The sequence below is a fragment of the Podarcis liolepis genome, assembly GCF_965112155.1.
Source record: "Podarcis liolepis genome assembly, chromosome: 13".
NCBI classification, from domain to species: Eukaryota; Metazoa; Chordata; class Lepidosauria; order Squamata; family Lacertidae; genus Podarcis; species Podarcis liolepis.
In genome coordinates this window covers 37,007,227-37,029,851 of record NC_139573.1, presented here as the reverse complement: position 1 = coordinate 37,029,851, position 22,625 = coordinate 37,007,227, and the positions used below count along the sequence as shown (strand labels likewise).

General features: G+C 46.5%; 2 protein-coding genes across 13 annotated transcripts in view; one reads left to right on the top strand and one right to left on the bottom strand.

Moving 5' to 3' along the window:
- Positions 1 to 18,249, top strand: part of MPP3 (MAGUK p55 scaffold protein 3) — a 109,739-nt gene extending 91,490 nt beyond the window's left edge. For 6 of the 8 annotated variants that reach the window (XM_083469855.1, XM_083469856.1, XM_083469858.1 and 3 more), the window contains 4 exons: positions 5,677 to 5,770; positions 8,463 to 8,571; positions 10,719 to 10,841; positions 14,773 to 18,249. In XM_083469855.1, coding sequence (XP_083325981.1) covers positions 5,677 to 5,770; positions 8,463 to 8,571; positions 10,719 to 10,841; positions 14,773 to 14,952 — 506 coding nt within the window. In that variant the 3' untranslated portion in view covers positions 14,953 to 18,249. The remainder of the gene's footprint in view (positions 1 to 5,676; positions 5,771 to 8,462; positions 8,572 to 10,718; positions 10,842 to 14,772) is intronic. The other 2 variants (XR_014518119.1, XR_014518120.1) reach the window with 2 other exon arrangements.
- A 652-nt stretch (positions 18,250 to 18,901) lies between these two features.
- Positions 18,902 to 22,625, bottom strand: part of LOC310690654 (uncharacterized protein) — a 44,700-nt gene continuing 40,976 nt past the window's right edge. For 4 of the 5 annotated variants that reach the window (XM_083470057.1, XM_083470060.1, XM_083470061.1 and 1 more), the window contains 2 exons: positions 20,287 to 20,339; positions 18,902 to 19,037 (listed from right to left, as the gene is read on the bottom strand). In XM_083470057.1, coding sequence (XP_083326183.1) covers positions 18,974 to 19,037; positions 20,287 to 20,339 — 117 coding nt within the window. In that variant the 3' untranslated portion in view covers positions 18,902 to 18,973. Of the gene's footprint in view, positions 19,038 to 19,256; positions 19,545 to 20,286; positions 20,340 to 22,625 lie in introns of those variants that run through there. The other variant, XM_083470059.1, reaches the window with a different exon arrangement.

Below are 22,625 nucleotides of genomic sequence, written 5' to 3'. Positions count from 1 at the left end.
GGGACCCCTGGCCATTAGGTCCAGTCATGTCCGACTCTGGGGTTGCGGCGCTCATCTCGCTTTATTGGCCGAGGGAGCCGGCGTACAGCTTCTGGGTCATGTGGCCAGCATGACTAAGCCGCTTCTGGCGAACCAGAACAGTGCACGGAAACGCCGTTTACCTTCCCGCCGAAGCGGTACCTATTTATCTACTTGCACTTTGAGGTGCTTTCGAACTGCTAGGTTGACAGGAGCAGGGACCGAGCAACGGGAGCTCACCCCGTCGCAGGGATTCGAACCGCCGACCTTCTGATCGGCAAGCCCTAGGCTCTGTGGTTTAACTCACAGTGCCACCCGTGTCCCTAGGCCCTAAAGGTTAGGAACTCAAAAACAGACCAAAGATCACAGGGCGGTTCACAACGTAGCTCAAGAATGTAGCTGCAGTTGAGGATGGATAATATTGCACATGATATAACAGTAAAAACAGCAGGAAAATCCAGGGTGAACAGCCAAAGACTTCGCTGCAGCAGTAACAGGTTCTGGGATGAACATAACATTTGTTAAAGTATGAAATTTACTAGTGCTGCCATTTTATTACAAAATGTCTTCGTTTTGGCATTTCCATGCTGCTTTTCTTTTAAAAAATATATATATTTATTTGCAGATAGGTAGCCGTGTTGGTCTGCCATAGTCAAAATAAAAAAATTCCTTCCAGTAGCACCTTAAAGACCAACTAAGTTAGTTCTTGGTATGAGCTTTCGTGTGCATGCACACTTCTTCAGATACCAGATTCAGGTATCTGAAGAAGTGTGCATGCACACGAAAGCTCATACCAAGAACTAACTTAGTTGGTCTTTAAGGTGCTACTGGAAGGAATTTTTTTATTTTATATATTTATTTGGTTTTTCAAATTAAAGTTTTACAATCATATATCCAACATACAATATGAAAAGAAGAGTCCAAAGAATTTCCTGAGCTTCCTTCCTCCCCTTTGTGGGTCCTATTGTTAATCATTTCCTCCCGCATCTTTTATAATAATCCAAACCTTTTACATCTCCATTATGTCCACAATTCACCATTAAACTACAAGTGATATTCCAATCCTACTAACGGTTTTAACTGTTTACAACGATTTTTAAGATAAATTATATTTCCCCCCCATTCTTTATTAAAAATTTGGTCTTCCTGATTTCTGATTCTTCTGGTCGTTTTTGCCATTTTGGCATAATCCATCAACTTAATCTGCCATTCTTCTCTGGTTGGAATTTTATCTTCTTTCCATCCCTGGGCGAATAACATCTGTGCAGCTGTGGTCGCATATATAAATAGTATTTTCTGCTCCTTTGGGATTTCAGCACTTAGAATTCCTAAAAGGAAGGCTTCGGGGTTTTTTCTTTCTATGTTGCTTCTCGGCCCTAAACCCCACTCCCCCCAAAAAAACCAGTTAAACTAAAAGAAAAATGCCTGGGGGAAATGTACACACACACACACACACACACACAGAGAGAGAGAGAGAGAGAGAGAGAGAGAGAGAGAGAGAGAGAGAGAGATGTACCTCTCCTCTCTTTCACTACCAGGGACCCTATCCTGTAGGAAGCACACTTGCTATGCTGTTGTCACATACCATATTTTCCTGTCTATAACACTCCCCCATGTATAAGACGCCCCCTCTTTTGGGGGACTCAGATTTAAGAAAATGGAGGGAGATGGCTCAGAGTTGTTGAGCTTTTTTTGGAGGGGATTGCCCAATTTTGAGCTTTTTTTTTGGGGGGGGGGTTGTCAAAAAAACACCCAATCACTTCCACCAACCACCACTCAACAGACTGCTCACCGCCACCAACTGCCATTCGGTTGTCCGATCGCCTACAGCAGGCATAGGCAAACTCGCCCCTCCAGATGTTTTGAGACTGCAGTTCCCATCAGCCCTGACCACTGGTCCTGTTAGCTAGGGATGATGGGAGTTGTAGTCCCAAAACATCTGGAGGGCTGAGTTTGCCTATGCCTAGCCTATAGCAACCGCCATTCGACTGACCGTTCACCGCAGCGCCAGCCTATCAACAACATTTTTAAAGGAAAAAAACATAGTCTTATACATGGAAAAATACGGTATGTATTCATCTCTAGAGGATGAAGATCAGGAAGGAACAAATTCTACTAGTTTGGAGCAGAAGGAGCTATTCAAGGCACAAACACCCTCCCTTTTTCTCCTGAGCATTTTTTTTTTTTTTGTTAAAAACAAAATGACGGAGTTTTTAAAATAGCAATTATCAGCGGGCAGGCGGTGGGTGGGGGTGGCAAGTCTCAATGATTTCAAATGCACGATTGCACAAATGGTGCTTTAAACCAGGGGTGGGGGACCTGGCGCCTGAATTCAGAACACTGCATGTCAACTCTGGGTATGGTCCAGTAGTGCTTTTTTTTAGGGTGGCACTGTGGGTTAAACCACTGAGCCTAGGACTTGCCGATGAGAAGGTCAGTGGTTTGAATCCCCACGACAGGGTGAGCTCCGGTTGCTCGGTCCCTGCTCCTGCCAACCTAGCAGTTCGAAAGCACGAAGTGCAAGTAGATAAATAGGTACTGTTCCGGCGGGAAGGTAAACGGCATTTCCGTGCGCTGCTCTGGTTCGCCAGAAGCGGCTTAGTCATGCTGGCCACATGACCCGGAAGCTGTACGCCAGCTCCCTCGGCCAATAAAGCAAGATGAGCGCCGCAACCCCAGAGTCAGCCACGACTGGACCTAATGGTCAGGGGTCCTTTTACCTTTACCTTTAGGGTGGGTGGGAGCTGGGTTGAGGGCTTCAGTTTTGGGTGGAAGGATGTTGCCTGCTGTGGCCTCCACTGCCTAGGTGGCCAGTTTTGATAGAAGCTGTAGACCAAAACCTGTGGCAGGCACCACATTGGCTGCTACTGCCATAAATGGAACACACACCTACCCACTGAGGATAAAAACAGACAAGTAGAACAAAGGTTTCTCAGAGATCAGGTCTATGGAGGCCCCACCACTCCTTTGTCAAGAGTCTCTCGGGGCCAAAGTTGTTGTTTTTTATTATTATTATTATTATTATTATTATTATTATTATTATTATTAAATTAATTTTCAATGACAATCCAATAATAGCCTCACTATAACAATACCAAATTATAATACAATTACTAATACTGATCATTCAAATACCGAATTATATCATTTAGATGACTCCCCATGTGCTAGAATCGATGCTTTGGTGGTTTTCTTTATTTCTGCATTCCAAAATCATATTAATTTCAATTACATTCCAGTCAAAATAATAATCCCTTATACAACAACTGCAATATTCATAACTTTGATTCATGTTGACACATTAAATCATGAGTAGGCAAACTAAGGCCTGGGGGCCAGATCCGGCCCAATCGCCTTCTAAATCCGGCTCGTGGACGGTCTGGGAATCAGTGTGGTTTTACATGAGTAGAATGTGTGCTTTTATTTAAAATGCATCTCTGGGTTATTTGTGGGGCATAGGAATTCGTTCATTTTTTTCCTTCAAAATATAGTCCACCCCCCCCCCCCCAAGATCTGAGGGACAGTGGACCAACTCCCTGCTGAAAAAGTTTGCTGACCCCTTCATTAAATGATCTATAGAACTAGAAACGAGGCACTCAGGCTATATCCTTGTTCTGGGCCAAAGTTTTGTCTCTTTCAGCGGCACTTTAGCAAGCTGAACGTTGGACCCCCAAGGACAGACGAAAGATAAAAAGTACAGCTTCATGCAGCGCAAAGTTAAACTGTGGAATTTGCTCAGGAGGCAGTGATGGCCACCAGCTTGGATGGTGTAATGGTTTTAGGGGTTGCTCGTGTGTACGTTGCCGCCACTCCTGGCTAGGTTACCTGGTTAACCCTTTCTGACTGAACAGCCTCCAGCATCGTGACTGTCTCAGTCGCTGGCAGAATCCGTCAGTGGGCGTTTCTTAAACCTTTTCCAGCATAAAAGTTGTTTGATGCCAAGTCTCCTCCTACTCTCCCTGCGCGGAAGTCTTCTGCGCAGGGAAGGTGTGGGCAGCGGAGTACCCGTACTCTCTCCGCTGGTCTCCGGCGAAGAGTCTTGGAGATTCCTTTCCGATTCCCCCATCTGCCCCCCTTCTCCACTGGTGTTACGCTGATTTCCTTCCCCAGCAGATGGGCTGCCTCTCTCCCTACTGGGACCCTCTCCGGCATCCCTCTGGAGCCTTCCCTCTGCCTCTAGCTCCGATGGCAGTTCCCTGACAGATGGCTTTAAAAGAAGATTGGGCAAATTCCTGGAGGAGACAGCTACTGATGGCTACTAGCCATGAGGGCTCTGCTCTGGCTCCCCAGTCATGCTTCTGAATACCAGTTGCTGGAAACCCACAGAAGGAAACAGAGCTCTTGTGCTTGGGTCGTGCTCGCAGGCTTTCCATAAGCAACTGGTTGGCTGCTGCAGTAACAGGAAGCTCTAGACTGGGTAGGCCAGGGATAGGCAAACTCGGCCCTCCAAATGTTTTGGGACTACAACTCCCATCATCCCTGACCACTGGTCCTGTTCGCTAGGGCTGATGGGAATTGTAGTCCCAAAACATCTGGAGGGCTGAGTTTGCCTATGCCTGGGATAGGCCATTGGCTTGATCCAGGCAGGCTGTCCTTATGTTCTACATCATTATGCGATTGTGTTGGACTTTCGGAGGAAGAGAGGAGAACTAGCCCCGCTGTACATCGGAGAGGGCTATGTGGGGAGTCTCTTCCTTTAAATTCCCAGGAGTTTATCTCAGTGAAGACCTTACTTGGAAAATAAATACAACCCAGGTGGTTAAGAAAGCACAACAGAGACTCCATCTCCTCAGAGTATTGCGGAAGAACGATGTCAATCAACATTTGATGATCTCCTTCTACCGGTCCACAATAGAAAGTCTCCTTTCATACTGCATCACGGTGTGGTACGCTGGTTTGACATCATCTGATAGGAAGTGCCTACAGAGGGTGGTGAATACAGCACAAGATATTATGGGCAGTCCCCTGAATCCTCTGGATGAAACAGCGGAAGAACGTTGCCTCAGGAGAGTGAGGAAAATTCTCAGGGATGATTCACACCCTGGCCGGCACTTTATTGATCTCCTGCCATCAGGCAGAAGATGCAGAAGCATGATTAGTCACACCAACAGGGCAAAGAACAGCTTCTATCTGTGGGCTGTTAGGCTGCTGAATGAAAAGATAACAACGGGGCAACTGACTTTCGGGTTTGGTGGATGTGTGTCAGTAAATGAGGGGAATTAAGACTTAAGAGAGCTGAGTGGGGGGTGCTCGTGTAATCTTACTGTATACAAGTTGTACAAGTGACAATAAAGTATTTCAATAATTAAGCCTTGAGGATTGGTTTGCCACCCAGAAGCAGCAGCGGAGGAAGCCTCTTGGGCACCTGAGGCGGCACACCATAGGGGCTGGGAAGGGGCACACTATGGGGCCTCAGCTGGCCAACAGCTGGGGGGGGCAGCGGGCGGACAGGGTGGCGCCTGCGGGTGCCTGAGACGCATGGCTCGGGCACGTTGCAGGCCCAGCGGTGAGTGCTGCCCGCCATTTTGTCAGTGGGCCGCACCCCCCTTGCTACGCCCCTGCCCAGAACAAATTCTCCTTTGCAAATAGCAGTGCCACATTGGTCATGTTGATATGGTCTGATTCTTGGCTTCCTCTCTCTCTCTCTCTCTCCCCCAGATACCACAAGGTTGAAGAAGAGCCACGAAAAGGAAGGCGTGGAGTACAATTTTGTTTCCAAGCAGTCGTTTGAGACAGATGTGCAGCATAACAAGTAGGCCTTGATGTCTTGTGCTTTTGTTGGGAGGAAAATGAAGTCTCTTCCGGGGAAGACTCCAGAATCCGATCTATATTCAGAGAGGCTACCATCCTCTTTGCTAATACAGTGGTACCTCAGGTTACATACGCTTCAGGTTACATACGCTTCAGGTTACAGACTCCGCTAACCCAGAAATAGTGCTTCAGGTTAAGAACTTTGCTTCAGGATGAGAACAGAAATCGTGTTCCGGTGGCATGGCAGCAGCGGGAGGCCCCATTAGCTAAAGTGGTGCTTCAGGTTAAGAACAGTTTCAGGTTAAGAATGGACCTCTGGAACGAATTAAGTACTTAACCTGAGGTATCACTGTAGAAGCTTCTGGGCTCTTAAAAAAACAACTGGTCAGGGAATTTTTGTTGTTGAGCTGCACACATTTTCTTAATATGGGACTGTAGTGAATGAGAAAACTACAACAGTGGGGTTTTTTAATTATTATATGGTCACAGACCCAGCAAAAACAGAACAAAATCATACAATTTCTAACTTTACACAGAGTTAAACTATATGGTGCTTATATAAACTATAGCCCAGAAGCAAGCCAAAAATACAGTTAAATTAATAAAGCCCCTTCATGGCTCTTTGAAAGGAGAAACCTAGCAACTCTTTCCACTATTATTTTGTTCAAGTCAAGCAGTAAGTAGGCCATATAACATTCAAAAGTCCTTCCTGACTATTTTAGTAGTAGGAGAGTACGTAACCTATTTTACTCATCTCTGCAAAAGTTGCATGCAAAAAGAGCAGGTCTTAATGCTTCTGTTGCTCCACCCCCACAGGGCCAGAGCCGTTTTATTATATAGAGTACCCCCAAAACAGCCATCTAGTACAGCAGAAGGAAAACAATTAAATCTAACCCTACAAAAGATCATCAGCTGGTATTTGAGAACAGTCAGGTTATCCATGTAATTTTTCTGTAAAAGTACAGTATTTACATGCCACCCTCTTGTAGAGCGTGAGGGCAGCATACAACCACATGAAAACATTTAAAAGCAATATGAAGCAATCATTAAAATCACTGGCTCTTCAAGGCACATTTGAAACAACTGCATAGGCCCGTCAGCATGAACAAATCTGGGAAATGATATATAATGAAATGAAAAAGATGTTTGAAATAACCTTTGTAAAAAAAAAACCCCAGAAGCTTTTCTTTTGGGAATTATAGGGACAGAACTACCTAAAACGTATAGAAATTTATTTATTTATGTATGCTACTACAGCGGCAAGAATGTTACTTGCCCCCAAATGGAAAGAATCAGAAGTCCCAGCAAAGAAAGAATGGATACAAAAACTTATGGAATATGCAGAAATGGTAAAACTTACCGGAAGAATAAGAAATTTCTGACTTTTGTCTTCTGGGTTTCTGGGGGTTTTCCTGTTGTTATTCTGTCTCTCATAGCTACAATAAACCTACCATTAAAATTATGGACTGGTCATTTCTTCGCCGAAGATCATGGCCACTGGTCCCATCACCTCCTGGCAAATAGAAGGGAAAGAAATGGAGGCAGTGAGAGATTTTACTTTTTTGGGCTCCATGATCACTGCAGATGGTGACAGCAGCCACGAAATTAAAAGACGCCTGCTTCTTGGGAGAAAAGCAATGACAAACCTAGACAGCATCTTAAAAAGTAGAGACATCACCTTGCCAACAAAGGTCCATATAGTAAAAGCTATGGTTTTCCCAGTAGTAATGTATGGAAGTGAAAGCTGGACCATAAAGAAGGCTGATCGCCGAAGAATGGATGCTTTTGAATTCTGGTGCTGGAGGAGACTCTTGAGAGTCCCATGGACTGCAAGAAGATCAAACCTACCCATTCTGAAGGAAATCAGCCCTGAGTGCTCACTGGAAGGACAGATCCTGAAGCTGAGACTCCAATACTTTGGCCACCTCATGAGAAGAAAAGACTCCCTGGAAAAGACCCTGATGTTGGGAAAGATGGAGGGCACAAGGAGAAGGGGACGACAGAGGACGAGATGGCTGGACAGTGTTCTCGAAGCTACCAGCATGAGTTTGACCAAACTGCGGGAGGCAGTGGAAGACAGAAGTGCCTGGCGTGCTCTGGTCCATGGGGTCACGAAGAGTCGGACACGACTAAACGACTAAACAACACAACATTTCTTCGTCAGAGGGCAAACGGGCAAATTTAGCAGGGGATCAAATACCTCCCCCCCCACTGCATGTGTTTGCCTTGTACATTTATGAACATTTAATTTATATATTTGAGACCACAGAATTCCTATAACAACACAAAAGATTGATCCTTCCTTCCCATGTCAAATAAAATACTAAATATTAAACTTCCTCTTTGACATGGTAGGATTTCTTTTTTCCTGCTGATAGCCACAACTCTGAAGACTTGCCCGCCCCAGAAATAAGTGTCTAGATAGGATTATCCCCGTTTTGTGAAGCTGGTTGGCTGCATTTCTCTCTGGAATGGATTCAAATTTCTAGCCTTTTATTCTCCTGGTGGTGACACCAGAATCATCAAAAGCAGTAATCCCTTTTAATCACGTTGTCTGCAGCCAACATTTCTTATTTTTTATTGGAGGAAACAGTGTTGACTGTAATAAGCATATGACACAGTTCTGCTACTTTGAAATCTGAGCTGAATACTTTGAATTCTGCTCCACAACTTAATTCCCTAAATGTTTTCAGGTTTGTAGAACATGGGGAGTATAAAGAGAATCTCTACGGGACAAGCCTGGAGGCAATTCAGTCGGTCATGTCCAGAAATAAAATTTGCCTTGTGGATGTCGTGCCTGAGGTAAACTGTCACGATTATTGTGTTTTTTTAGAAAAATTTTATTTTTTAAAATAAAAATCTTATCTTCCAGAATTGTATTTCAGTTCCACCTTACCTATAGGAACATGGGTTTTACACCAGCTTTTCGTTCATTGCTTGGGTTTCGATGGATCAGTTTCGGTTATAGTCACCCCATTATATGAAAAAGATTTTTTGAGACCAAATACCCACTTGGTGGACTGTTTCCCTTATTTGCTAGCAAAATAAAGGTAAAGAGACCGCTGACCATCAGGTCCAGTTGTGGCTGACTCTGGGGTTGCAGCACTCATCTCGCTTTATTGGCCGAGGGAGCCAGCGTACAGCTTCCGGGTCATGTGGCCAGCATGACTAAGCCGCTTCTGGCGAACCAGAGCAGCACACGGAAACGCCATTTACCTTCCCGCCGGTGTGGTACCTATTTATCTACTTGCACTTTGATGTGCTTTTGAACTGCTAGGTTGGCAGGAGCAGGGACCGAGCAACAGATCCCCCGTAGCAGGGATTCAAACCGCCGACCTTCTGATTGGCAAGCCCTAGGCTCAGTGGTTTAACCCACAGCGCCACCTGTGTCCCTGGCTAGCAAAATATGTTTGGCCAAATCAAGCCCTCTAGCTGTTGCCATAAGGTAAAGGTAAAGGGACCCCTGACCATTAGGTCCAGCCGTGACCGACTATGGGGTTGCGGCGCTCATCTCACTTTACTGGCCGAGGGAGCCGGCTTCCGGGTCATGTGGCCAGCATGACTAAGCTGCTTCTGGTGAACCAGAACAGCACATGGAAACACTGTTTACCTTCCCGCTGCAGCGGTACCTACTTATCTACTTGCACTTTGACGTGCTTTTGAACTGCTACGTTGGCAGGAGCAGGGACCGAGCAACAGATCCCCTGCCGCAGGGATTCAAACCGCCGACGTTCTGATTGGCAAGCCCTATGCTCAGTGGTTTAACCCACAGCGCTACCCGCGTCCCTGGCTAGCAAAATATGTTTGGCCAAATCAAGCCCTCTAGCTGTTGTCATAAGGTAAAGGTAAAGAGACCCCTGACCATTAGGTCCAGTCGTGACCGACTATGGGGTTGCGGCTCTCATCTCACTTTACTGGCCGAGGGAGCCGGCTTCCAGGTCATGTGGCCAGCATGACTAAGCTGCTTCTGGCGAACCAGAACATCACATGGAAACACCGTTTACCTTCCCGCTGCAGCGGTACCTACTTATCTACTTGCACTTTGACATGCTTTTGAACTGCTAGGTTGGCAGGAGCAGGGACCAAGCAACGGGAGCTCCTTATTATTGGCTGAGGGCGCGAACCTTTCTCATTTAAGAGAGTCTGTAACCCAGGGTGAGCCATTCTGGTGCTGTTCAGATATTTTGGACTACAGCTTCCATCATCCTTGTCCATTGGCCACGCTGGCTAGGGCTGATGGGAGTTGTAGTCCCTAACATTGGGAGGGTCCCTTGTCGGCTAACCCTGCTGTAAGCTGCTCTCCTGGGGATGAGAGCAGACAAATTGATTTACTGCAGACAAGACAGAGCTGTCGGTAGAGGAGGGAAACAGTGGATTTGTCTGTCCCAGATAGGCTCATGCTGTCTTTCCAGGGGCAGATAGGCAGGGTGATGCTACACCTAAACCCCTAAAACTGCTGACGGAGCTAGTGGCTTCAGAAGAGTGTTTAACTGCACAGTGAAAAGGATAAGGCTTCCAGGGCCATTGCAAGCTCCCTCCTTAAGCATAGGGACGTGGCTGGCGCTGTGGTCTAAACCACTGAGCCTCTTGGGCTTGCTGATCAGAAGGTCGCCGGTTTGAATCTGCGTGATGGGGTGAGCTCCCATTGCTCTGTCCCAGCTCCTGTCAACCTAGCAGTTCGAAAGCACACCAGTGCAAGTAGATAAATAGGTACCGCTTCAGCAGGAAGGTAAACTGTGTTTCCTTGCGCTCTGGTTTCCGTCACGGTGTCTTGTTGCACCAGAAGTGGTTTAGTCCTGCTGGCCACATGACCCGGAAAGCTGTCTGTGTGTGTGTGTGTTTGGGGAGTGGGAAATACCAGCTCTAGTTTTGATTTCTCGCTTTAAGTTACTGTGCAGCATTTACAGATTGGTGAACGGGATTCTCCCTTTGTATTCCTGCCTGCCTAGGCTGTGACGCACTTGAGGACGGCGGAGTTCAGGCCGTATGTGGTGTTTGTGAAGCCTCTCATCTCAGAAAAGAAAAAGAACGCCCCAGCGTCTCTCCTGACAGATGAAATCTTCGTCCCGCTCGTAAGTATTTTGCTTGAAAAGCTAGTTCGCAGAAATGAGCCGCAACATCAAGGCGACTCCAGGTCCATCCCGCTGAAAATGATCACAAAGCAGACTCTACGCCCACCCGCCCCAAGCGTGGTACTTTGCAATCTGTTACCAGCAGGGATTCCTTTTGCAAGACCATGTAAGAGATCAACTACACCAGCCATGTCCAACAGTTAGATCATGATCTACTGGTAGATCACTGGGCATCTGCGGTAGATCACTGGCTCCCCTGAACAAAGAAGCTGAACAACTGTGGCTACCCTAAAAAAAGCTCAACATTTTCTCTCTTCCCTGAAAAAACTCAACAACTTTGACCCGAACCCCCGAAAAGGGGGTAGATCACTGCCAGTTTTTAACTCTGTGAGTAGATTGCAGTCTCTTGGGAGCTGGCCACCCCTGAACTACACCATGAGAAGGCAAACTAAGGCCCGGGGGCCGGATCCGGCCCAATCACCTTCTAAATCTGGCTCACAGATGGTCCGGCAATCCATGTGTTTTTACATGAGTAGAACGTGTCATTTTATTTACCGTATTTTTCGCTCTATTGGACACACTGGACCATAGGACGCACCGGACCATAGGAGGGGGAGAACAGGATTTTTTTCTTCTTCTTGTTCTCCCCCTCTAAAACAAGGTGCATTCTGTGCATTCAGGGTGCATTCACCCGAAGCCTCCAGAGCCCAGCGGGAGTTCCCGCTGGGCTCCGGAGGCTTTGGGTTCCTTTCGACCTGCTCTTTGTGGCTGGTGGGGGGGGAACACTGCTTTCCCCCACCGCCAGCCCAAAGAGCAGGTCAGGGAGCAACAGGAAGGCGCGCTCCACCTCCCCGCTGTCCCCCCAGTTTGTGGGGCTGGCGATGGGGAGAAGCGCTGCTTTCCCCCACCGCCAGCCCAAAGAGCAGGTCAGGGAGCAATGGGAAGGCACGCTCCGCCTCCCCGCTGTCCCCCCAGCTTGTGGGGCTGGTGATGGGGAGAAGCGCTGCTTTCCCCCACCGCCAGCCTCCAAACCAGGTCGGGTTTGGAGGCTGCTATCTGCAAGCCTTGGGAGCCCGGCGGGAACTCCCACCCACCTCCCAAGGCTTGCAGACATCTGCCCGAAGCCCAGGGTGTGCTGTGGAGCGCACCCCGGGCTTCGGGCTGCAGGCTGCTATCCGCAAGCCTTGGGAGCCCGGCGGGCACTCCCGCCGGGCTCTGAAGGCTTGCGGATAGCTTCCTGAAGCCTGGAGAGCTAGAGGGGTCGGTGCGCACCAACCCCTCTCGCTCTCCAGGCTTCAGTGAAAGCCTGCACTCGCTCCATAGGACGCACACACATTTCCCCTTCATTTTTGGAGGGGGAAAAGTGCGTCCTATAGAGCGAAAAATACGGTAAAATGCATCTCTGGGTTATTTGTGGGGCCTGCTTGGTGTTTTTACATGTGTAGAATGTGTGCTTTTATTTAAAATGAATCTCTGGGTTATTTGTGGGACATAGGAATTTGTTCATTTTTTTTCTTTTCAAAATATAGTCCGGCCCCCCAGAAGGTCTGACGGTCAGTGGACCGGCCCCTTGCTGAAAAAGTTTGCTGACCCCTGAACTACATGCTTCATTTCCATCTCAGTTGGGGGTTCAGACCTGGCTTGGGCACTTGAGATGAATTTGCTTGCTCCACGTGATGGCTTATGTCAGGGGAGGGGGCAGGGGAAGTGTGTCCCTGCTGATTTTCCTTTACATCTCAGTGCTTTCGACACCCTCGACAGGGGCATCCTTCTGGGGAGGCTGTACTCTTTTGCAGCAACTATGCTGCTACTTGGATGGCGATTTGACGATGTTGTTTGGGGCCATGGATTTGCCAATGTGCATTACAGCAGGGATTGAATTTAGGGCCCATGTGGTTTAACATTTCCGTGAAGCCGCTGAGTGTGGCCATCCTGAGATTTGGAGCACAGTATCATCAATATGTGACGTGGTGGACATGGGTGGCGCTGTGGTCTAAATCACTGAGACTAGGGCTTGTCGGTGGTTCGAATCCCCGACAGGGTGAGCTCCTGTTGCTCGGTCCCTGATCTTGCCAACCTAGCAGTTCAAAAGCACGTCAAAGTGCAAATAGATAAATAGGTACCGCTCCGGCGGGAAGGTAAACGGCATTTCCATGTGCTGCTCTGGTTCACTAGAAGCGGCTGAGTCATGTTGGCCACATGACCCAGAAGCTGTCTGCGGACAAACGCCGGCTCCCTCGGCCAATAAAGCAAGATGAGCGCCGCAACCCCAGAGTCGTCCGCGACTGGACCTAATGGTCAGGGGTACCTTTACCTTTACCTATCATCAGTATGCTGATGACACACAGCACTGCCTTTTCCTTTGCAGCTCAAGCAGGTATGGCAGTGTTTATGTGCTGGATTGGGGCCTGCCCTTGGGAATGGACGTGATGAGAGCCAACAAACTGAAGCTCAATCCAGATAAGACTGAGATACCTTAGCTAAGATGTGTAAGACTGAATCAGATAAGTGCTGGAGATGCAATGAGGTTGAGGGAACGTTCTTTCATATGTGGTGGACTCGTAAAAGGGTATTGGGAAATCATCCATAATGAATTGAAAAGAAATGTTCAAAAGTACTTTCCCCAAAAAACCAGAGTCTTTTTTGTTGGGAATAATTCAGATGGAAATTCCCAAGTGTCAAAAAAGTTTATTTATGTATGCCACCACTGCGGCACATGTTTTGTTAGCCCCAAAATGGAAAATGAATGAGGCCACAACTAAAGAAGAACGGCAACTTAAACTGATGGAATATGCGCAGCTTGCAGACTTAACACATAGAATAAGAGAAGAAGAACAACATATGTTTAGAGAAGGTTGGAAAACGTTTATTGAATACATGGGGGGAAATTGTGTACACTTGAAAACGTTGGCAACATTCAGATAAATTCAATCGCGTAAATAAGTTTTGATGGATGTAATAATGGAATATTGACTGGTATAGTATAGGAAAGACTACTGCAATGTGTTGTACGTTGGGCTCCCCTTGAAGATTGTTTAGAAGCTGCAGCTCATGTAGGATGTGGTGGCTGGATTGTTAAATGGAACCTGAAGATGTGAGCATGTAGCACGGGTTGTGGCTTAACTGTGTTGGCTACCAGTTTGTTTCTGGGCCCAATTCAGAGGGCTGGCTTTGACTTGTAAAGGCACATACAGCTTTAAGCACAGGATGGAATGAGACAGGTGGAAACAGCTATCTCCTGGTGGCAAGCACAAGGCCGCAGTCATGGCTTCCCCCAAAGAATCCTGGGAGCTGTGGTCTATTATTGGTGCTGATAGTTGCTAGGAAACCCTCATTCCCCTCACAGAACTACAGCTCCCAGAATTCCCTGTGAAGATGGATAGTTGACTGTTAAACCATTCTGGAGATTGTAGTTCTGTGAGGGGAATAGGGAGTCTCCTAACTACTCTCAGCACCCATAACAAACTACAGTTCCCATGATTCTTTGGGGGTCTGTGTGAAACCATGACTGATTCAGTAATAGAACAGTGCTTTGAATTCTTTGGTGCAAAAAGGGCCATAGTCTCTTTCCCCCTCACGGGCTTATCTGCAAGTAACAAAACCTGCTTTCTGCGGCAACATGTCTCAACCTGAGGGTTTTCTTTCTTGGCTAATGCCCAAATGGTACTGCACCCCCAGTAGTGTAGCTAGCCGGGGGGGGCGGGGGAGAGGGGCATTTCGCACTGGGTGGGGCATAGTGTGCCACAGGGGTCTTTAGGGTGCTACAAGAGTCTGTAGTGCAGCACGGTGGCTGCTTTGAGTTGGGGGTTGGGATTCTGGGCGGCAGGGGAGCTTGTGGCTTCTGGTCGTTTGGGGCACTGGGGGGATGGAGGAGCTGGTGGGGGGGGTTGCTACGTCGTCTCATGTTGCCCTTTCTGTTTTTGATTTGCAGGATGAGGAGCAGCAAGAAATGCTCAGCTCAGCTGCCTTTATCGAAGAGCAGTATGGCCACCTGATTGACACTGTCCTGGTGAAGGAAGATCTGCAGAGTGCCTGCAGCCAGCTGAAAACCATCCTGGAGAAACTGAACACAGACTCTTTCTGGGTGCCAGTCTCTTGGGTCAGGTTGTAGTCTGCTATGCTGTGCCAAAGAAAGAACGAACGAACAAACGAAAGAGAATGAGATATACCTGTTTGATAATGCGCTGTAAATAATGGGGATGATCAAAGGAGTAGGGGAAAATGGAACTCTGCTGGAGCAGCCAGTTTGCTTGGGATGAAAACAAAGAGAAACCTTCCTCTGTGTGGGAGCAGATTCTAATGCAATCGGAAAAAACACACGTTGCAATGGAATGGAAAAGCGCCGCAGGATACAATCCAGAAATTTTTCTTTTGAATGCCACTGGACAATAGTCATGTCAGATTCCAGGTGTCTGGACAGAAGCCTTTAGCTTTTGGGAAACTTGCAATTGTGTTTGTTTGTTTGTTTGCTTGCAGTATTTCTAGGTTGTGCTGTAACGAAGATCTTAGGGCTGCTCGCGACAAAAATAACAATAACAGGATGAACAAAGAAGCATAAATGCAGTGTAAAAAAAAAGGCTCCGTATGTGGTGGTTCCAGGCAAAGACTGCAAAAACGTTAGGAAGAACGCACAAGCTCGGTTTTTCTGTTGATCACTGCAATCTTGGAAAGATAAATTCAGTGAAAGAGTTAAGTTCCTGTAACAAAATAAGGTACTTTTATTCGTTCGTTTATTTACTTCTTAACCAGGCTAGAACTGGGAGAGCTCTTATTCAGATGGTAAAAGTTGGTGCTTTTTTTGTGAGAGGCGAAATCTCCCAGGGCAAATCAGCAAGGCTCTTAACTTTCTGCCTGAAAAATGAACCGTGTTATGTAACCTAAATATAGCCCCAGCTATAGCTAACTATATTTTGAGCAGTCAAAGACCATCGGGGATTGTTTCTGTCCCTCCTATTGTATTTGCAAGTTGCCCTAAATAATGGACTAAGAATTGTGTTTGAAGCACGGGAAACTTTCCATCTTTCTAACCAGAAAAACCAACTATTTGGAAATAAAATCCTGAATAAACAAATGGCTAGGGAGGTATATATGCAGGGATGTCCCCAGAATATGGGTTTTCATGGCAGCTTTGTGGATTGTATGTGTTTGCTGGCATTGTTTGTTGGAAGAGGGAGTTGTGGGAGTCGCTTATAAGTGTGAGGAGTCAAGAGACTTCCCAGTATGTTTCTTGCTTGTTTTAGTTTCTTCCCTGACCCCCACCCCCCCGCACTTCAAAAAATCCATGCAGATTTTATATTCCAGTGTAATAATATTTCCATGTGTATTTATTTGTAATAATAATTCCCATAGAGGAAGACTTTCCAGTAGATCTTCCTGGGGCTGTTAATGTGTGTCAACCAAAACCTTTATCGTGAACTTTCCATTTAAAACTCAAGTTCTCAGTATACTTATGATTTAGACCAGTGGTCTTCCAACGTTTTCAGACCCAAGGCCCACCAGATGCTGGGGTGGGGCTATTTCTTTATTATTATTTTTAACCATTTTTTTATGGTGGTAGTCCTGCTGTCACGACCCACATTAGATCAATCTGTGACCTAGTACAGTCGTGCCTTGGATCCCAAACGCCTTGCGAGTCGAACGTTTTGGCTCCTGAATGCCGCAAACCTGGAAGTGCGTGTTCCAGTTTGTGAACGTTCTTTGGAACCCGAATGTCCGATGCGGCTTCTGTGGCTTCCGATTGGCTGCAGGAGCGTCCTGCAGTGAATCAGAAGCCGTGCCTTGGTTTCCGAACATTTTAGAAGTCGAATGGACTTCTGGAACGGATTCCGTTCGACTTCCAAGGTGCCACCGTAGTGGCTTCTGACCCACAAGTTGAAGGCCAGTGATTTAGCCCATCTGTTTCAAAATTGCATTTGGAGGTGTGTTTTTTTTGAAACTTACAAGTGGTTCTTTCTTCAACGAACCAGTTAACTGTAGCAGACATGTGTCCTTGAAAGAGACTTTATCCACCATTGCCACCCTTCAGCAGGGGATATTGTGGTGTGCTGTAAGGTACCCACCTCAGTTGATGTGAGCAGATGGTTTAAAGACCCTGACTTGCATAAACAGAGTGTCAACCTTGGAACATAGCCCAAGGAAGGAAGCATGCGGGGGTTCCATGGCAAATGCTCAGGTGACCCTCAGCGGACAAAACGATGCTGAAAAGGGTTCCTTGAAGGTAGAGAGCTGGAAAAATCACACCGGTTTGATTCCTCCTGTATAAGTAATCCACTTTGTGATGTTAAAAGTGGAACAATCCATCATCTCAGCTTGAGTTGGCACACTCGGTAGATGTCATTATTTTTCTGACTCACTGTCTGGATGAGAGCTGTGGAGTTTTGTTTACTTGTGCTGTACTCTCGGATGTACTCCCCAATTGTTTGCTCCCAGTTTCAATCCCTGTTTCTAGTCTGAAGAATGTTTGAAGTATATTCTTTCCCCCACCCCTTCTTCTTCCTTTGATTGGCATTTGATGTAAATGCTCCTATTCCACCACTAGGTAGATGCTGCTACGTAGCGGATGTCGCCTTATCAACTTCCTCGTGCATCTTGGCTGCATTCCGCGAAAGCCATAATATATTTCCCCCATTGCGGCTTATTCTGTGAGACCGGGCTGTGCATGTCTTGCGCAAGGAAGCAACCGCCAGAGAACAAAAACTGCATGTCAGGAACCTCTTGATGAGAAAGGGCTGCTCCTGTGTGTGGCATGAGGCATTTTCAGCCTTGCGTGCTTAAATACAAATGATTACTACAGCTACCTGGTGACAGATGATCAAGTAATATCGGCAAACGCTCTGTGCTTTCAGTTCTTATCCATGGCGCAATGGGGTGGAAAGGAGAAAGATTTGGTACATTTTCTCTCAGAGCTATCGGTAGAACGGGGAATAACACATTGCCTCAGTTCATTCTGACCTAAGGCAGCCTGTGGACACCTAGGAACAAACTTTACTTATCCATCTGCGAACAGCTTTAATATGTGCCATTCAGCCATATGCATATATTTTTTTCTATTCGGAAGTAAGTCTGTTAAGTTTGGCTTACTCCCAGGTAAGTGTGCTTAGGATTGTGGCCGTGGGCAGTTTTGCTGGCTGCTGGCAAGGTTTGGGTGTTTTCTTTTCATGTGTGCTACTTCTCTGAAATAAGCACAATCAGCCATGTTGGCATTGAGCCATCCCTGCTTGCCTCACCTTAATGTCTTCGCCTGCCCCCAATCTGTACAGTGGGACGCAATCCCATCTCTACTCTTGTTTCATTATTTCAATAAGTTTTGTGATACTCAGTATTTGAATTAATATTCGGCAAAGAAATACTTTCAAATGAGCACTGGTGCCCTGATGTTCTTAATTTAATAAATATATTTATCATGGGAGTGCATTATTCTGTATATTACAGGGGCTGGACTTGCCCATTTCCACATGATTGGATGCAGTGAAGGGAAGAAGTATTGTCAGCTCTGGCTGGTGGGGGGGGGGTAAGGGAGAGCCGAGTACACAGTGCTTAAAGGTAAAGGGACCCTTGACCATTAGGTCCAGTCGTGACCGACTCTGGGGTTGCGGCGCTCATCTCGCTTTATTGGCCAAGGAAACCGGCATACAGCTTCCGGGTCATGTGGCCAGCATGACTAAGCCGCTTCTGGCAAACCAGAGCAGCGCATGGAAACGCTGTTTACCTTCCTGTCGGAGCGGTACCTATTTATTGACTTGCACTTTGACGTGCTTTCGAACTGGTAGGTTGGCAGGAGCAGGGACCGAGCAACAGGAGCTCACCCCATTGCGGTGCTTATCTGCTACTAAACTTCAATCCAAAAGCAAAGATGGAAGCATGGTATCTCCAAACCACAACATATGGGCAATATCTTCAGCAGCAAGTATTTTGTTGACTGACTGGCTGCTAGGATTTGCCTTCACAGCAAATACTGACGAGCCTCCAATATTCTTTTTCATGAATTTTGGAACAGAATCCTGAGAAGGTGTGTGCCTTGGCGCTGGCAAACTCGGCATAAGGGAAGCAAGGAAGAGACGTTCTTTCCGCGCATCATGTTTAATTCTGAAACCCTAACAAAGAAATCAGCCAGTTGTTGGCGGGCGGTGCCATCAACTAGCTGTTGAACTTCGAACAGGCCCAAACGGTTTGCTATTCCTCACAGCGCCTAGCTTCCTGCAACAAATCAGAAGGGGGAAATATTAGACAGGGAAGTGTAGCTGTTTCATCAGAGAAAGGTGGGCCCTTTAATGCTTTGTTGGGCTTACGCGGGGCCACAAGTCACTCTGCCAGGGCTCAGCTCCAGAGCCTATTTCTTGTGCCAGGGAATAACCCTGGATCCAACAACAAAGGAATAGAGAGAATAGAATCTAATCAAAACAAAATGAACACAACTCTGTATACAATGAAAGAATAATATGCACTGAATGTCCCAATGCAATTGGTATTATGACTCAAAATAATATCCACACAAGGTATTTATGTACAGTCACAAAGATCTTGAATATATATATATAGTCTTGCAAATTGCTATTCAGTATAACTGAGAACAAGAGTTCAATAGTTCAACTATGGAGTAAATCTTCCAGATAAAGACTGTGTACACGAAGGACTCCTGTCGACGAGACGCCCGGGTATGGTCTTCATTTTGTATGTCTTCTTCAGGGCAGTTGAGATATATTGCTAAATGACACATGTCATGCTGTCATTGCATTGTACGTACAAAAAGCCATGAAAGATAATTCAAAAACATCGTAAATATGACAGTGTTACACTTACATGAATGTCAAGTTCATGCTCATTATTGGGCCAGCTTTTGATCTGCATGGGCGCTGAGCTCCTAGTACAATGCTGACTCAGAGGCTAGTCTAGTAATACATGAAATAGCCTCCAGAGGGTGGAGATTTAAAGGGACCATAGCCTTCAGTCATACTCTAAGCTGTTGTCCAGGGTTTAACCCTGGAACAAGTTAAGTAAGGGCCCCTGCAGACTGGAGAGCCAGTGTGGTGTAGTGGTTAAGAGCGGTAGTCTCGTAATCTGGGGAACCGGGTTCGCGTCTCCGCTCCTCCACATGCAGCTGCTGGGTGACCTTGGGCTAGTCATACTTTTCTGAAGTCTCTCAGCCCCACTCACCTCACAGAGTGTTTGTTGTGGGGGAGGAAGGGAAAGGAGAATGTTAGCCACTTTGAGACTCCTTAAAGGGAGTGAAAGGCGGGATATCAAATCCAAACTCCTCTTCTTCTTCTTGGTGTCTGGTGCATTCTGCAACATGTTAACAAAGCAGTGCATTTGTGGTAGATTTATTCTGCTGTAGCACTCTCTCTCTCTCTCTCTCTCTCTCTCTCTCTCTCTCTGTGTGTGTGTGTGTGTACACCCACCCACCCACCCCACCAATAACATGGTCCGGACTGTGCTTCATACTTACTCGTGGTTTGAGATTAGAAAGCGAGTGCTGGTCCTCAGATATTTCCTTGAATTCTGCAAGGGTGAAGACAACCAAGGTCACAAACTAGTCAGTGATGCTATTTTGTTTGTTTGAAATTGTTTCGATTTGATTTAACAAATATAAATTCATAACAATACCAAATACGTATCCATATAAAGAGATTTCTCTGAATCTTGAGACTCCCCCCCCCCCCCGGTTCTATTGCCAACATTTTCAACTGCGTATTATTTCATTGTGATGCTATTTAACCAATGCTGTTGGATCTTCCTGACCTTGAGGCTAAATTGCTGTAGTGCATTCTACGCAGGGCTGGGCTGCTGACAATGATCCCAAACCAGCAGCTGGTACAAAATGCAGTTAATTTCCTAGTGTAGGTGCAGAAGAACCAGAACTACATTATATAAACATGACCCTTTCCTTCTCTGTGACCCATTGCATTTGACTGAGCAAAACTGCCCCCTAAGGTAGAGTCAGATTCTTAGTGGCTTACATGAATGAATGAATGAATGAATGAATGAATGAATGAATGAGTCTTTATTTGCATTGGCCACCAGCCATAGCAATAACACAAACAAAATGCGGTATGCAGAAGATAAAGGTAAAAAGCCAATTATATAAAAGACATTTTGGGGATTTGGATCAATAGTCAAATAGTGGATCTTCTTCTAATTGCCCTGGCTAAAAACCTTGCAACCTTTGCTGTCGCTATTCATCTTGGTCTGCCAAGGGAATGGACACTGTGACAGTAGTTGGGCGTCCCAGAATGGACAGTATGATAACCTCACTCCTCATATCTTTATAAAGACTGCAAGCCAGAAGGACATGAGCCACCGATTCAGACAAGGTTTTTTGACTCAAAAACCATGTCCAAAAACTGGGCTCGTCCTATACACGGATAGTAGCATGGGGGGGGGGAGCTGTGCACTGCCAGCCCGCTGGTTGGCGAGTGTGCAACTCCCCCCCCCCATGCTGCTGTGGGAGGTGCATGCTGGGGTGATGGCGCGCAGTCAATTCCCCCTTAATAAAGCTCAACAACTTTGGACCATCTCCCCTAATTTTCTTTAAATTTAGTCCCCCCAAATACATGGGGGCGTCTTATACACAGAAAAATACAGTAACCGTTTTTCAAGTGGCTTTCCTGTAACAGTAGACTTCTTTTCTCAAATGAACCCAAGTCTTATTGAGCTCAGTGAGCTAGCCTTTTGGATGGGCCGAATATTGTTTCTCTAGCATATATTTATAGATTGCCTTTTCTTTACGTTGTAGTATAGTCAATTCACTGGTTTTCATTGCCTTTGTATTATTATAACCTGGCCTGAGTTTTCTGGAAGCGGCAAGGGAAAAAACAAAAGGGGCTCCTCTGGAATGGGTTTTTTGGAGTTGTTATTTGGTGGATGTATTCTGTGACATGTCACTGGTGCAGGATTCATACTGGTCCATCTACATATTATTGTTTTGTGATGCTGCCTGGAGCAGTGCTCTTACACTACAGCTCAACAAAAGCAAGATGAAAAAATAAAGCAGAGCGTTTGTGGTCTTAAGAACCTAAGAGCCCTGGGGCTGGATCAGGCCAGTGGCACTTCTAATCCAGCATCCTGTTCTCCCAGATGTTGGTGAGGAAGCCTGCATGAGTCCACCTGCGATTCCCTGCAACCGATTTTCAGAGCAGAGTGCCAGGGCCTGGGCAGAGGAGGAATGGCGGAGACCACCTACCCAGCCTGACCCTTCCAGAGAAGAAAAAGACAGTTCAGAATTACAACAGGGGTTTGAGGGAGATCACAGCTCAGAGGCATATAAGGGGGAAAGCCTGGAAATAATGGGAGAGGAGGAAGAAGAAGCACCAGAGGGGTGGACAGCTGATGGACACACTGTCTTTAGAAAGCATCCCAGAGCCCCTCTCTCCCAGAACCTGGCGAGCATTGAAAGTAGGAGAGCAGAGAGCTCAAATGAGAGGGGGGTGAGAGATGATGCACGAGAGGGAAGGGGTGGAGACTCACTCAGAGCAACACTCTTATCCCAAGAGGTGGCATTTCCAAGCCTCTCTCTGTGAATATTGAATAAAAAGCAGTTGGTAAGAACTTTTCCTTGTCTTAGCCGTTCCTGGCGGCCTGCCCCTGGGGGTTGGATCCACTGCCGCCTGACACAGAGGCACGATGCCTCTGTGACAGCTGTCAACATTTCCCTTTTTTAAAGGGAAATTCCCTTATTCCGAATAGGATTCCTCGCAAGAAAAGGGAAAAGTTGACAGCTATGATGTGGATTTCGTCAGGAAGTTGCGGGTCGTGCGCTGATTGGAAACGAATGTGTATGCCTGCCCT